This window comes from Natrix helvetica, assembly GCF_964273705.1.
Source record: "Natrix helvetica genome assembly, chromosome: 1".
Classification (NCBI taxonomy): domain Eukaryota; kingdom Metazoa; phylum Chordata; class Lepidosauria; order Squamata; family Natricidae; genus Natrix; species Natrix helvetica.
The window spans coordinates 35,893,468-35,910,605 of NC_138548.1; the positions used below are offsets into that span (position 1 = coordinate 35,893,468).

At 43.1% G+C, this 17,138-nt stretch overlaps 1 protein-coding gene across 4 annotated transcripts in view; it reads right to left on the minus strand.

The window, feature by feature from the left end:
• The window catches only part of AKT1 (AKT serine/threonine kinase 1), a 158,732-nt gene that overhangs the window by 77,743 nt on the left and 63,851 nt on the right, over nucleotides 1–17,138 (minus strand). For all 4 annotated transcript variants that reach the window (XM_081969877.1, XM_081969878.1, XM_081969879.1 and 1 more), the window contains exon 2: nucleotides 16,916–17,066. In XM_081969877.1, coding sequence (XP_081826003.1) covers nucleotides 16,916–16,961 — 46 coding nt within the window. In that variant the 5' untranslated portion in view covers nucleotides 16,962–17,066. The remainder of the gene's footprint in view (nucleotides 1–16,915; nucleotides 17,067–17,138) is intronic.

Genomic DNA, 17,138 nt, shown 5'->3' on the forward strand with positions numbered 1-17,138 from the left:
AACTTAAGATTTGGGAGCAGATCCTGGAATTGGATGTGTCTTCTATACTTGAATACCATGCTCTAAGGCAGAGGTCTTCAAACTTCAAACAAGCAGAGCTGGCTGGAGAATTCTGGGAGTTGAAGTCCACAAGTCTTAAAGTCGCCAAGTTTGGGGACTCCTGCTCTAAGAACTCCAAATCAAACCCAATTTAAAGAGACTTCTACTGAAAAGGGTGTTGGTACTTACCTGATACCCCTCTTCTCATAGTGGGGAAGGAGTATCCAGGATAGATTGACCTTGTCCTCTCTTGATTGGACTGAGTCAGATAAGCTCTTTTAGCAACGCTCCACCCAGCTATCGGCAAAGAACTCTATCCAACTCACTGTGTCATCCACTCTAGACTTTATTTTAGTTTCAAACCTTTATTTATTACTTCAACAGAACAGTTCAACAAACAACGTAACAATTTTGCAACATACCCATATCAGGAAGGGGCTGGATACTCCTCCCCCACAATGAGAAGAGGCGTATCAGGTAAGTACCAACGCCCTTTCTCCATAGTGAGGGGAGGAATATCCAGGATGGGACATACCAAACCCTAACCCTAAGCCTACATATCCCTAGGGAGGGTTACACATTTGAATATATGCCCAAACGTATGCCTGGTGAGGCGTGTCCCCCGTCCTATGAACAGCCTGCAACACCTTAGTCCAAATGAGGCTTCCGCAGAAGCAAAGGAATCCAACTTGTAATTCCTCACGAATGGTGAGGCCTGCATGGCCCAGGCCCCCGAAGTGGCCGCGCTTCGTGTAGAATGTGCTGTGATAGAGCTCGGTGTTTGCAGACCCCGTGCCTGATCGGCAGAAGCAATACAGGTTTTTAACCACCTGCCTATCGTGGTGGAAGTCACCTTGTTCCCCAGGGATCCTGGCTGGGATAGGGCTTCCGACTTCCTGTTTGGCCTGGTTCTTCTGAGGTAAATCCTCAGAGCCCTCCTCATGTCCAAGGTGTGCCACTTCTTCTCTAATGGGTGAGAAGGATCCGGGCAGAAATTGGGCAATATCAGCTCCTGCGAGCAATGGAAGCAAGAACACACATTGAGTATGAAGGAGGGGCCCAATCTTAGCACTACCCTGTCCTGGTGGAACACGCAGAGATCTTCCCTGGTAGACAGAACCTGCAGTTCGGATATCCTCCTGGCGGAGGTGATGGCCACCAAAAAGGCCACCTTAAGCGTCAGGAACTTCAGAGAGACAGTACGTAATGGTTCGAACGGAGGGCCTGTCAGAGCATCCAACACCTTGTGTAAGTCCCAGGAAGGGTACCTGTGCACCGTGGGTGGTTTAAGATTGGAGGCCCCCTTAAGGAACCGCCTGACCATCGGATGGTGAGTCAATGTCTGAGATCTACCGCACAGGAGTACAGATGAAATGGCCGAGACCTGTCTCCTAATCGTGTTGGGAGCTAACTCTCTGTCCAGCCCCACTTGAAGGAAGTCCAGAACCTGTGCAACAGTAGGACGGACCGGATCATGGCCCCTAGAGATGCACCATGTTGAAAAAGCCCGCCCTGTAGCGCCATAAATGCGCTCCATGGAGAGTCTGCGAGCTGCCTGGATAGTCTGTATAACCCTGGGGAAGAAGTGAACTTCCCTCAAGATGCTCCGCTCAAGCACCAAGCGGTCAACTGGAGCCACTGAGGGTCCAGGTGTTTCAGCGATCCCTGACTGAGGGAGATCCTCTCCTGGTGGATCCCACAGGGCCTGTCCACTGAGAGGGATTGGAGATCAGTAAACCAAGGCCTTCGGGGCCAGTGAGGGGCAATCAGTATCACCTCCTCCCCCTCCCACAATAATTTTTGTATGACCCTGGGGATCAGGGGTAAGCGTGAATAGGCATAGAGGAGCCCCCGGGGCCAAGGGCCATGGAGAGTGTCTACCCCCTCCGCCCCCCCGTGTCCGGTACCTGGAGTAAAACCTCAGAAGCTGTGCGTTGAGAGGGGTGGCGAATAGGTTGACCTCTGGGTATCCGAAGCACTCTGCCAGCTCCTTGAAGATTGCTGGCTGCAGCTTCCACTCCAAATTGTCCACCTTGGTCCAGCTGAGTCAGTCGGCTCTGATGTTGTCCACCCCTGCTATATGTTTTGCCCTCAGCGAATGCTGTCGAATGCTAGGCTATCTGAGGTGCTTCTGCGTTTTCTCATAGTTGGACATCCAATTCTGAGTTTGTGGTGGGTTCAGGCATGGGGACTGGCCTGTCTGACCCTTTTGCCATGGCTAGAAGGGTGCTATGATTCTATGACTAGGATTAGCTCAGAAAATTTCTTGAATGTATTATGAATTCTTTTGAGTTCAATTCACTTGCCAGCCACTAGGGTGTATTGCAAGACTTTGTAGATGCAGGGGCAATTTAAGTGTCAGTCACTAGAGTGCATTGCAAAACTTGTAGATGCAGACGCAGTTCACTGGTCAGCCACTAGAGTGCATTGCAGGGCTTTGGAGATGCAGGCACAGTTCACGTGTCAGCCACTAGAGTGTGTTGCCAGACTTTGTAAATGCAGGCGTAGTTCACGAGTTGGCCAGTAGGGTACGATGCAATGCTTTGTAGATGCAAGCACACATCTCTTGTCGGCCACTAGGCTTTGCAAGTGTTGGTCTGAAATACTGGACTGCAGTTTGTAGAGGAGCCACTAGTGGGCGCTGCTTGTGCCTACTGTTTGGAGTGATTGGTAATGGCACCTTCCTTGCTGTTAAAGGATGGAAGGCTGAGTCAATCTTGAGCCAGTGAGATTTGAACTGCCAAACTGCAGCTAGCAGTCAGCTGAAGTAGCCTGCAGTACTGCACTCTAACCCCTGTGCCACCTCGGCTCTAGTTGCCAAGGTTATTCTGCTGGTTAAATTTGTCAAGCTGACGCTCCAATTTTGGAATTCCTAAGGGTCATTACCCGAACTCAGAACCCGTCTTAGACCTGGCTAGTTTGGTACCTTCTATAGGGGTTGAGCCCTTCCCAAATAATACATAAACAATAGTAACCAATCCACAAGAGCATAACAATCTGTTCAGCTGAACTACATCTGCCTTTTGGCCCTTTGGCTGCCCGAAGGTTTTGCACACACAAGGTAAGCTGATGTTGGGATGGTTGGGGAGTCTTTATTGCCCCTCGTTGTCAGGACAACTTATCATTAAAGTTCAAAGGATTTAGGAGATCGGGTCTGGGCTAGCTGACCTCTTTATCATTCAAGTTTCGTTTCCATGGAGATCTTTCCACGAGGCTTTTACAACCACTTAAGGAGTAAGGCTTGGAATCTGCATCAGGTTTCTCTTTCTTTATTAGGCTACATGTGTTTGGCCTTAACAATAGCAGATCAGATTACATAGGTTGGGAAGGGGTGGGTCTGCTTTATCATGGGATTCCTGGATCCCTTCCCCTGGAGCTCAATTAGATGGAAACAAGGTCGATCTTGCTTTCAAACAAGGAGAGAGAGGAAACATGCTTTTCTAACTTTGCAGGATCTGCTTTCTCAGTGTATCAGAGAACAAAAAAAAAAAACCAGGCTTTTCAGAGCAGATTGAATAAGCTAGGTGGTAGACGCTGCATTTCTCATGCAACTCTTGGCCTCTTTTTAACACATTTTCTTAATCACAACCTAGTCCTTCATCCCTGGAGAGATAATCAGCCTTTCTCACTGAAACGGGATGTTCCTCTTTGCTCCAAGAGGGGGTGGGGGAAATCCCGGCAGCTGATTTCAGTTAGACTGCAAACAGAGTTTGGGATTCAACTTCAATGTCCCTTTACTCGAGGGGAGCTCAAAATAACCTCATCTTTACACTGTTCTGCCTCGGGTGGTTGCCCCACCCCCATGCCTGCAGAGGTAGAAGGGAGGCTTGAGGAGAATGCCCCATAGTGAGGGAGACTGCCATCCCTGGATAGAGCCCCAGATGCCTAAGGTATCAATGGGAATCCTCACTTGCTGGGAGGGATCCTCCTCTGTGATCGCATCAGGCTCCAGACCAGGGGAAGCCTTCTTGCTGATGGCCTTATGGCAGATGCGCCCTAGGGCTTTATGCCTCCGCCTTTCATATTTAGAGGCAGGTTTGGGAGGCTTGGAGCCGGAGCTTGCCTCTTTAGCCGCCCTGGAGGAAGTCTGCTTCATTTCGCTCCTTGCCTTGCTGCCCCCACCCTTGGATGGACCTTCAGGGGTAATCTCTAACCCGATTGGAGGGTCTTCTGCCCTTCCAGTGGGGCTGACGGCTTTAGAAGCAAGGACTTGATTCCTGCCTGTGTCCTCCGAGCTGCAGGAGGCCGCCATCTTGGGCCACGTGGTTTCAAAATGGCTCCCGGCTCCAAATTCAAAAAGCTCCTCTTTGCTGGAGCACGTGGAAGTGGCTTGTGCCTTTGCAGGCTGCCGCGCGGCTTCTGCTGCCGCTGGGGGCTCTCTCTCGCCTCCCACCTCCCGCAGCTCTTTCTGAGCCTCTCGAGCTCTCACCTTGTTCTCTGGCGATCGCTGCCAGCGCGGGCGCTCCGGGGCGTTTTAAAATGCTGTAGTTCATTGCTCAACCCCTGAGGGGAGCGGTGGAGCGCTCTGGCACCCTTAGAGCCTCCTTGGGTGTCGCCCTTGCTGCAGAGGCCTCTGCGGAGCTCGCTTGCCTGTCTTTGGTGACAGTCCTCACTTGGTGCCTTGGGTCTCGTTCTGTGACCTGGGCTGCGCGCCACCTTAGTGGTTGCTGTGCGGGCTTTCTACCCCCGCCTGGGGGTTTCCTCAGCCTCTAGTGATTGATCAGGCAGCATGGAGGCAATTTCGATCGCTTTTTTAAAAATTTAAAATTTTTCCTTTAAGTTTTTTCAGGATCTCAGGATGAACACAGGCGTCCGTTGATGGACTGAGTCGATAACTGGGTGGAGCATGGCTAAAAGAGCTTATCTGACTCAGTCCAATCAAGAGAGGACAAGGTCAACCCATCCTGGATATTCCTCCCCTCACTATGGAGAAAATTCATTTCATTCACATGGTCTTCCCCAGCCTTACAGCTCTTGGTAACTTTACTGCTCTGTGAACTTTAATTCCCAGAACTCCCCAATAAGCATAGCGCATGAAATGTGGAAGCTTTTTTTTATTACTGGTTTGCAGAACCAAGGACAATCATCCCTACCGGTTTGGCCGAAGCATGCCAAACAAGGAGGATTTTACCCCTGGGCTGGCCACCTTACACAGCACAACTCCTGGTGGCTCAAAACCATAAGAGTCTCTCCCCAAAATCAGAATCTGGCATTTCAATCACAGTCTCCAGTATAATCCTCAAGCTCAACCTTATCTTATTCTCAATGCTTAAGGAAAGACCAGCTTTTTACAGTGTTTAGTTATCTAAAGGAGAGAATATATGTAACTTGGGCTTGAATGTGGAGTGCTGGGTACTCTCTGAGCTTGTTGTCTGCTTGCAGACATTTTGTTAACCAATTAGGTAACATCATCAGTGCAAGTGTAGGGCTGGCTGCATTGGTGGAAGTATGGTTTTCCTTTCGCCTTGGTGGTTCCTTGATTAGAGTTGTTTTGCAGGTGTATCTGGGTGTTGGCTGCTGAAGGGGATGTGTTTTGGTCTTTTTTCCAGGAACTCCCTACTGGGTCTGTTAGTTTACTTACACCGTTTTGGAGAGCTTTTATGTGCTAAGATAATACCATGTGGTAATAGTAGTCTGTTGATTGTTTCTGAAATGTTTTTTGAAGCATAGTAGTCTGGCACACAAACCAACTAAAGCCTTCTAAAACATCTTAAGTAAACCAAATCACCCAGTAGCCCAAGAAGAAAAAACAAGAGTCATCTTCAACATACAAGGACCATAATAGTCACTATGTAGGACTGACTGGCAGAAAATCAGTAGAACTGATCTATCAATCTGTTGGTGGCTAATTTGTCTGAATGCAAAGCTTCCAGTAATTCCCCAGTGTAAACAACAGTCAGAAGACACAATGAAAACACTTGGACAGACTTAGTAAGAGTTTTGTCTGAGAAACTGTGAGCACTCTAGACCTAGACAACTCCAAAAATACTAGGGAATTTCTGGAAGCTTTGCATTCAGACAAGTTAGCCACCAACGGACTGACACAAATAAAGCATATTACATACCATTCAAAAGAGGCAATGCAAAGCTAAAAAGGAAACAAAAAAGTTTCTCTTTAGGAATCTAAACTCAGACTAGACTAAACCAAACTAAGTCTCTTTTGGTGAAGAAACTACAATTGTCTTCCCCACACCAAATCAACAGATAACTCATACTATCTCACAGAGCAATGGAAGAATGGCCGGCCTCTACCACAAGTTTCAGGGGTTCTTTCAATTATTCCTTTTGTGAGTCAGTGTGGCCACACAATTTAAGATGATTACTCAGTTTATCTGAGCTTCCACTGCATATGCCACAAGCTGAGAAACAACTGGATTTTCTAGCATCATTCTCTTATAAACAGCATATAGTAACAATAAAAGTGGTTTTCTTAGCCTCCTATAACTACTTTCATATTTTCAAATGCTTTCGGTATTTATTTCTCTATTCAAAAACTTCCCTAATTGTTACAGCCCTTTGCTCTTAACATTTGTGGTAAATCTGCTGTGCAGTGCATTTTGAAGCCCACCTTTAAATACATCTAACCAGGGTGTTTTGCAAGCCATATATAAGCAAAACAGTACAACAAATATTAACAGAATACAAAATAAAATTTCAGCTCCCCTCAGTTCTCAGAAAAGAGAACTTTAAAAAAAATGTCCTGGATGATAGTAATTTTGCCCTGGAATTGCACAATTATGATATGTGCAATTCCTTCAAAGAAGGCCTATGTTGGCACGCTTTAAGCAAAGACAACATATAAAGCAGAAGCACCAGCAAATTTATATGGGAGTAAAAAGTCCTGTAGCCAATACAATTAAATCTATGAATGTCAAATAACTTGGGTTAAAAGCCAACTGGTAACCACAGAATTCCCTGAAAATGGTTTTGGGCCATGTATGTGGTCTTTGACAGTCAATACCTTAGAAACAGTCCCTTATGTTACAGTTAACTGGATAAAACAAAAGTGCACATCACCATGGATAAATCATTCCTGTTCAGAACTGGTAAGCTATCCTGAGCTGGAAAAGATTATATCTAGCTTCTGCCAAACCACCCAAAATTCAAAAATGCAGCCTCAGAATTAAGGATATCCAGAAGTTTTCTCAGCCTAGGACATTTAGCCTTTTGCAGTAAACCCATGACAAATGACCTCTCTTCCCACCAAAGAGCAGAAAAATACAAAACACACTGAGGCATCTGCACTTTTTAGGGCTGTTATTGTTTTAATAATGTTTTAAGCTGACCTTTATTTTTCATTTTCAATTTATTACGCTTTAGTGTAGAAATTATATATATATATATATATATATATATATATATATATATATATATATATATATATATATATATATATATATATATATATATATATATATATATATATATATATATATATATATATTCGTAGATTTTCACGGGTGTAGGTATGCTGGTTTTGTTGTATTCGGGTCTTTTCCCGTGTAAGGTTGAGATTGTCTTTGCAACGTTTTGGCAGGATCTCACCTGCCATCTTCAAGCGTGGGCTTAAAATGGTTTGAAGATGGCAGGTGAGATCCTGCCGAAACGTTGCAAAGACAATCTCAACCTTACACGGGAAAAGACCCGAATACAACAAAACCAGCATACCTACACCCGTGAAAATCTACGAAAACATATATATATATGTATGTATGTATGTATGTATATATGTATGTATGTATGTATGTATGTATTTGTGTTACAACCCCTGGTATGACTAAATATAAATATATATATATAAAAGGGGAAAAAATTAAGGCGAATGAATTGGTCACTCTCCCTAAATCAGATAATTCAATAGCAATTGCCTCAAGGAGTACCATAAAAACCCAAGAAATAAGAGGGGGGGGGGGAGTTTGCATAAAAATGGTTTTTAAAATACAAAGTATAAGCTGAAACGCATTGAGCCCCACCATTAAACTTCATGAGATTTTTTTGGGGGGTGGGGAGAGATACATACAAGACAGAAAAATGCTTCTTCCCCTACCATGTACCAAACCTCCTCACTTTTAGCAGCCACAAAGACATTGCGCCCTTGCTTTCCTTGTACTCCAGAGCTTACGCCACGCTTTCATGCCTTATGTATAAAACACAAGAAGCAGAGGAAGTCAGTTGTAACTGCTGCTGCTATTGCACGCCCAAGTCACTGCAATAGGAATCACAAGGCTACTCAAGGTCCATTGAAAACTGAACAGTTCATTCATAAGATCTGCAAACTGTTGGCTTGAGGTCAGATAGATGACTGGTTTTTCCACGAGCAAAACATCTGCTGTCCTGGAAGTAGCACTTCCTTTAAGTGACTGACTCATGGCATTGCCAGGAACTACAAAGGCTTGAAACAGAGGAAGGAGTCTCATTTCATTTCCCCATTTAGTGCAGGCAAAAGGCATATAGGAGGCCACAGTGGAAATTTCATACACTGCCACACAGAAAGTTCTGCAATATATTTAGATGTTCAACCCCTCTACTGCTTCTAGCTTTGTAAAACATTTACATCCCCGCAATGGACATCAGGCAATTGCCAAGCCTAGGCATCATCAGAAGCCCTGAATTTAATTAATTAATTCGAATGCCCAAATAAATGGCTACTGGGAGACAAAGAGAGCCTCTATTTACTTCCTTGATGCAAAACTGCAATACTGAACTTCAAGGGGGGGGGACCCTATGCAGGAACCCTTGTAAAAAGACATTTTTTTCATTGTTTTAATGAAATCTCAACTTGCTGGGGAACAACCTTCACCACAAAGTTGCAGTAGAAGCATCAGAACCTTCGTTGATGTTTCTAGCACCCTGATGTAGAACCTATGGCACGGGTGCCAGAGGTGGCACGTAGAGCCCTCTCTATGGCACGCGCACCATCTCCAGCTGCTCTTCTAATTTCCAGTGTGCACATGCACACCGGCCAGCCGCTCTTTGTGGGTGTTGGAGTGCTGGAAAATGCCCCCAAAACAGCCACGTTTCAGGCTGTTTTTCGGGCCATTTTTCAGGCTGTTTTCAGGCTGTTTTCCTAACCCAAAACCTAACCCAAAAAACAGCCTGAAAATAGCCAAAAAATGGACTGAAACAGCCCCAAAAATGACCTGAAAATGGCTATAAAACAGGCATGCACAAGCCAGCCAGGGAGTCTTCAGGTTTCTGGTGTTCTGGGCCCGCAAAGACCAGCTGGCTGGCATGCATGCTGGAAACCTGAAGACCAGCTGGCCGGTGCATGCACACTGGCCAGCTGGTCTTTGGGTTTCTGTTGCTTCGTTGCGCGCACATGCATGCGTGTTCCGGTTTGGGCGCTCGGTGCTGAAAAGGTTTGCCATCAGTGTCCTAGCACTTCTTCAAGGTACAGAAAAATTATTTTGATTTCCAGATTTGTTTCTCTTCCTACTAATATACGCAACCTTCATCAAGAACAGGCAATGTGGTATCCTCCAAGCATCTATCAGATTTATATCCTACAAAAGGTACCTTTTGTGGGTAGCTCTCTATTCTCGTCTTCCTAGTCGTTTAACTATTACACTACACTGCAATTCCCACATGCCTCAGCCACTCCAGCTTCTGGTCGAAGATGGCAATAATTGTGCTTCAAAGCATCCAGAGGCTACCCCATTGCCAACCTTATACATGGCATTGCGCATGTAAGAAAATATTAGAAATACATAAACATTTTAGAGCGTGAACTACTTGTAAACTGTCTGTAACTTCCTTTTTTACGACCATCTATTCCAAGGGTGTCAAACTTAATGCCCCCAAGTTGCTTAAATCTGGCCTGGAAATAGCAAAGGACTGGCCTGTGATGCCTCTGCTAGTAAAAGCAGGTCACCGGGGGGGGGGGGGGAGGTCATGCGCATCGCCCCACAGAACCTGTTTTTGGTCTGGATGGCCTCTTGCACCACTCTACTGGCCAAAACGGGGCACGGGAGTGGCTGGCAGATTGGTGCCTTTTGCTGCACAGAAGATCCCTTCGTTTGATTAATTATGTGCCATCAAATCAGTGTGAATTCTTAACAATTATGCAGACAGACTTTCTCCAGGAGGATCTGTTGCCAATCCCATTGGCCATGTCTTCCAATGAGGCACCCATTGATGCTGCAACTAAGACCATCCGCCTTGCTGTTAGTTGTCCTCTTGTTCTCTTACCTTCCATTTTGCCCGGTATTACAAAACTTTTTTAGAAAGCTGTATCTTTGAGTAATGTATCTGAAGTATGATAATTTGAGACTTTGTGTCTGGAATGAGAACTCAGGGTTGATGTATTCAATGTTCCATTTTTTTTGTTTTCTCCATTATCTGTAAGTCTCAAGAAATTTCTATAACACAAAAATTCAAAAGTATTAACACTCTTTCACTTCTGCTTCTTCAAAGTCCAACTTTCACTTCCATACAAGTATAATGGGAAAATCTATTTCTTGCAGAATGCTAATCTTTGTAACTATGGACATCGGAGCATTTTTCCCAAGGACATGTTGCTATTCTAAACAATAGCAATTATTGGTAGTGTATTACTTGATGTTGCTTCCTGTCCCGTTGACATCTGACCCTACAAGGCAGAAGCATTCTATCACTTCAAAATCTTCATTGTCAGTTCTAAGAATGGCTGCTTTACCTGTTGTCATTAAGTTATTTTTCTATATATTTTAGTCTCATTATTTTTCCATTATGTACCTTGACTTCCATTACTTAGGGCTTGCAGATCACTGCATTTCAGCTATCAAAGTTACTGTTACAAAGTTACTATTATCAGCATAGAATCGATTGTTTGTTCTTTTAATTTATAAACCAATTTATAAATCACCTTCTTCTAATCCAGTTTCCCATAATATATATTCTGCGTATATGTTGAATAAATAAGCATATACAGCCTTGTCTCCACTCTTTTGCCAATGGAAGCAATCTGCTTGTCCTTCTTCTGGTCCTTCTCTGGCTTCCTGACATGTGTATCGGTTTTTCATTAGGGCAATTAGATCATCTAGGGAGTCCAATTTTATTAAGCACATGGACATAACGGACACAATTTAAGGTTGTTCTGCAAAGCAAATGATGCTAATAATGATGATGATGTTACCCATTCAGTTGTATCCAACTCTCGGTGATTCTATGGGCCACGTCTCTCTACATCTTCGGATCCTGCACTACTTCTCTGAGTTGTTCTATGCTCTGGCTGGTGTCTTTTAGGTATTATTTGAATTTCTCAGTCCAACATGCATCAGCTTTAATGTCTTATGTTCTTCCTTTTCTAAGCCAAGTTCAACATCTGGTTTCTCCCTTTCCATGTAAAGCTCTACTCTGCAATGGGTGATCATAAACATTCATTTACTAGCATGCGAGAAGGTCTCTTATCCTATTGAAACCTGTGAAACACTAAGGCAAACTTAAAATTCAGACATAGCATCCATTCATATGCTAGAAATCACTTTATGTTTTTATGCATCAAAATAAATTCAAGGAAGCATGGGAAATTTACCGCTCCCCCTAAAAAAGTTACTGTATATAGGTTTTCATTTCCTTTTCAAGAAATGAAGGAAGAGAACATTTTAAAGAAATCATGTATTTTTACTGTAGATTTTCGTTTTGCAAGGTTCTCTTGTTGTAATTATAGCCTGAATATGTTTCACAAGCTCACAGTATCAGACACTGGTTTTGGAAACATCCTGTGGTTAGTTTACTTAAAACCTTCAAAGTCACTTTTTTTTCCTCTCCATTCTCTGTTTATTTTTAAACTGCCACTATTGTGAATGGAAAGACACTATTAAAAAGACACCCCAAAATGCAAAACAAAAATAAAAACAAAGAGCACAATCCTGATATCTTCACACATGAATTAAATTATGGTAAAAGACAATAATTGTTAAAATCTCCAACACAACAAGGCGGTCAGCAGTCAAGCTGAGGAAAACCAGCAGAGTTTAGTATAGAGAATGATGGATTAAGACAAGATCTGGGTTTAAATCCCTTCTCAGTCCTGAAGATTAACTGATTCTCAGTATGACCTACATAATCTTGTATAAAGATATGCTTTGCAAGTTCCCAAATGTTTTCATTCTCTGTGAAAGAAACTTCTGGCTTTTTTCCTCCTTTGTAGGTGTTTAGCAATTGCTTCCAAATATTCCTTGGTAATGTTTTTCAGTTACTTTATTGTCAGAAGTGGTGAAAAAGTGCTACTGCTGTTACGTTTTCAGATATGTATTTTTTTCATCACTGTGAAACATCCAGGGTACTCATTCTTCCTGATCTCAAAAAGGCCATGAGAAGAGTTTTATTGTAATAGCTTTCCCCTAAGGCAGGGGTGTCAAACTGGTGGCCTGCGGACCAGATGCATCACATGCAGGCCACGCCCACCCCAGCTCCGCGAAGTGGAAAAAATTGTGAAACATCACATGACGGCAATGTGACGCGGCAAGTTTATTTTTAACAAAAAAATTTATTGGTTTTTCAACATTTATAGGGAAAAGGGTAAATGGACAGGTATACAAATTTTGGCAGTTGCAAAATGTGACAGACGCCCCTCTCTCCATACTCATAGTATACATTTATATATAATGCATTGGTATATAATTGATTACAATCAGCATATTAGTTCTATTACTAAATTCAATCAGATTAGACATTACAGTATAAAATCCAGATATAATTCCATTATCACTTTCGGTCAGTTTATAATAATATGATTTTCTTGTTTATTTTTGTGATCTGAGTCTTCTTGCTATTGCCCCATCTCCCTCCACTGGCAGAGCTCTGGCCCCTCCCGTGTCCTGCGTGTCCGCTGTAGTGTCTCGTGTTCTTTCTAGGAGTGTTTTGTTTTTTTCCATAAAGGCCTGCGCCTCTATGGGTGAATTGATTCTAATTCTTGTCTCCTCCCAGAATATCAGCATACCTTCAGGCATCAACCATCTAAACCACACCCCTTTCTGGTATAATTTATTCGCTAATTGCGAATAATTCTTCCTTTTTTCTCTAATCTTCTTAGGGATCTGCTTCAGAATGGTTATCTCCATATCATGGTATGTCAATGCTTGCCCCCTTTGCACCCAGAATTTCATCTCTTGTGCTTTTTCTAAGAAATTCAATGTGAACCTCCCTGGGTACATTGTGTATTCTAGCATAAGCTGAGTTCACTCTATAAACCAGGTCTATATCCCACCCCATCTGTTGTTTTTCTTTGTGTGTGTAGTCAGCCAGGATGTTTGTCATGATGTCCCTTATGTTTTCCCCATCTTCTTCTATAACATTTTGAAATCTAAGGTAATAGGACATTCTCTCAAATTCTATTTTCATCTGTTGGATGTCAAGATCTTTGTTCCCTTTCTGCACAGCTTCTACCCCCCCCCCTCACCTCCTCCACCCCCCCTTCCACAAGATTCAGTCTTTGTGAGTTCTTATATATTTGGGCTTGATTTTCTTTAATTTCATCTTTCATTTCCCTTAGTTGTTTCTTGATTTCCTCTTGGCCCTGTAAAATTTGTTGAAGCATTTGTTGAAAGTCCATCTCTGTAGTCTTAGGTTGCATCAGTTCTGTTATCTTTGACTGTGTGGCTGGACTGGATGTTGCGGATGTTGGAGCAGAAGTAGCAAAGCCAGGTTTTCCAGGAGGGGGTCTTTTGGATGCCATCCTTTATAACGTTAGAAGTTCAGTCCAAATATAAGATAAACAGTTAGAAAAGAAGGGTAGCCAGGTGAGTCCGGGAGCAGAAGAACCAGGCAGAAGAGAATCTCTCCAATAAGTCTGGCAATAGATAGAAAATTTCCCCTAGAAAGTTTAAAAAATACCAATCCACAAGAGATTCCTCTGGGAGACACGGAGACAAAGACCGGAAGCCTGAATTTTAAAGGTGGAGTCGGCGAGTGACGCGGCGAGTTTGACACCCATGTTAAGGGTTTAAAGTGAAGCCTTAAAAGCCAGAGCAATCATCTGCTGAAGAGATTGTAGTAGAGCAAGGAAGAACCTGACATGCACACCTGTCCCTTGGCCTCTTTGTCACTAAATAAGTAAGAGCAATCGGGCCTGTATGTAACACTGAGTTTTACAAACAAGATGGGGCAGCTGTTTGTGGACCAGCTGCCCCAATATTTAGCAGCAGCCATCCTTCAGTTCCTGGATTTTATTGCAAGGTTGAAGGTGGAGTCCCTTTGCTTTTAGTTATGATGGATTTAATGTAAACCTTTGCATAAGATAGTTGGAACCAGGTGCCTAATGAACCCTCTAGGCTATCATAGACACTTACTAATTTCATAGGAAATATGCAGGCAGCTTTGGCATTTGCCTTATTGATCTCTGGGTCAGAGAGATTACAGGAAGAGTTGAAGCAAGTAAAGGAATGCCTGCAGCAGTGATGAAGAATCAACTCAACCAATCATAGTGTGCCCGTGGGATCTTAGCTTATAGTATGACAATAATTCTGACTTCATTGTGTCTGTGTTAACTCTCCTCCAAGCTGCTGTAGCATGTTTGCAATTTTCTCTTCTTTTTTGCAGACAAAAAGCCTTGCATTTGCTTCTCAGATGTTTTCAATGATGACTCTAGCTTGTCTGAAAGTGCCGGGATTTGGAGTTACTGTTTTATAGCACTTTAATTGCTTACTATGCAGGGAGTTTTAGACAGTATAGATGGGGAAAGTGAGGTTATGCCTGTGGAAGCTCCAACTGGATAAGGCTTGGTCTTCTTTACCAATGATTCTCTCTAAGTGTGGTCTAGGAACAGACCCAGAGCTTGCCAAAGGCCCATGATCAGTCCAGGGGTGACTGAGTTGTATATGACAATGAGGAAAGCCTGCTGGACAAGGAAAGGGTGCAATTGGCACACCTGTTAAACTTGTGCAAAGCTCCCTCCCCCCCCCCCCACTTTCAGCCATAGCTTCTACTTGCCACAGGGGCTGCACAGCAGCTGCACAGAAAGACTTCCAAATTCCATACCAACAGTGTCTGAGAGAATGCTACCTTGTCAAAGTACCTTTTTATTGATTCTTTGTATGCTTGAAACAAACAAAATGAGATTATAAAACAGATAATAAAATGTAAATATTGTAAACCAATATGATAAAATAATTTATAACCGCTGTAAAAGAAAATTAATTGCTTTCATTTTCAAAATATCTCTAGAGTACTATGTGCGATCTAGAGGCTCTCTTAGAAATAGAGATTATGTTGAGGGCGAATGTTTTGTTTTGCAGCACGACAGCTTCCCATTAATGAATCTTTTAAATAGTGACGTTTTGAGGAAGGAGAAGACCTGATTGTACAAAGAAGGACATAGAGAAGTAGGTGCAATATGATCTGGAGTTGGGGGAAGTTAACATCACTTCTTTGCCTCTTGGCTCTAGAATTCTCTGTAGTCAACTCCTACTGTAAAGGGGAAGGGTCTATTTAATCAGCCTATCCCAGATTACTGATGAATCCACCAAGGCAGGGATGGGGAACTATGGCCCTTTTATGACCTGTGGACTTTAACACCCAGAATTCCTGAGCCAGCGTGGAATCAGGAATTCTGGGTGTTAAAGTCCACAGGTTATAAAAGGGCCATAGTTCCCCACCTCTGCACTAAGGTATCAGAGGGAGTTTGGAATTATTCCTGAGGTTCCTAGTCCAGTTGAGGTCAAGGTTGCAACTTGGAATGAACATATGACAAGGGACTTGGATAATCCCCATTTGAACTTTCTGTGTTTGTGGATCTCATAGAGTGGCTCACAGAATAGCTACAGGAGAAGAGACAGCACATATAATGCCTAGAACATTGCTGGAGGAAGACTAGGATCAAAGCCAGCCAAGCACAAGTGAGAACCTTTGTTAGGAGTTATTTTGTGGTGAAGAATAGTCTACTTCTCCACTTTTATGGCACCTGCAGATAGCTGGGCAGCAACCCAGCAGGTGACTACGTCTCTTCTGGGTAAGTGGATTGCTTGGAAGTATACCCACTTGTTCAAGATAAGAAAGGGAAAAGAAAAATTCTGGGGTGCTGGAGAGCCATCTGAAGGGCTAAAGAGATGAATTATTGCTAAATGGGTTTATTGTGATTAGTCAATTTGCAAAAATGAGCATGTTACTCTCAAAACCTCAAACGCATCCTCTGAATTAAAAGAATCACTGAGCTCTGCTTTAGAAGCCCATAAAATCTAAGCACTCCCTTTTCTACTGTTCGTTTTGTTTTCCAGGAAAAAAAATCTTGCACAAAACAGGAAGCCTCATTCATACATCTGTGGTTGCCAGCTTTAATAGATGTAACCTGTTCATTACAGTAGCGCTAACAACACACAATTTTCTTGCAACAGTAATAAAAGAAGCAAATATTCCTTTCTCTCCATTTGGCTACCATTCCTTATTTGGGGACACATTTATCTAAACAGCTTGAAGAGTATCCAACTTCGGCTTCTAAAGACTAGAATTTTACTATTTTACTGGGACACTGAAGTGTAATAAAGCACTTTTATGCTGGTCTATGACCGTAATAAAAAAATTTTTTTTTTTAAAAAAAACCACAGCACTGTTGTTTTAGTGACTTTTAATTGAATTTCACTCACTGCTTTTACTCCTACTGTTCCTCCATCACCTGGTGTTTAAGGCAGGTTACAAAATGTGACAAAAAGGCAGGTTTAAAGGGACTGAAAGTAACATGGGATCCATAGGGGTGGAAGGGGAAAATCAGGATTGTCAAAAGAGCAGCCGCGGCTGCACGATCAAAATCTCACTCCTTTTTTTACACATAGGAAGGGGCAAAGTTTTGATTATGTAGCTGCGACCACCTTCCTGACCTTTTTGGCAACACCTGGTCTTCCCTGAATAAGAATGAAGGGATGGATGCTGAAGATGCTATGTGCAGGTGGGTGAACTGGCTTACCCCTTTTGTGCAGCCATCCCTCCTTCACTATGGCGACTTCATTCATAATGGCGGAATTTCAGCTGTGTTGGTTGGTGAAAGTTCCACCCCTTCGCTGCAGGTAAAAGGATTCAACTCCTCCTCCTCCTCTACTTCTTTTCTTCAGCTACACCTAATGGAAAAAGAAGAAATAGCACTCTATCAATCTCATGTAAACAAAGACATAGATTAAAAATAGAAATAC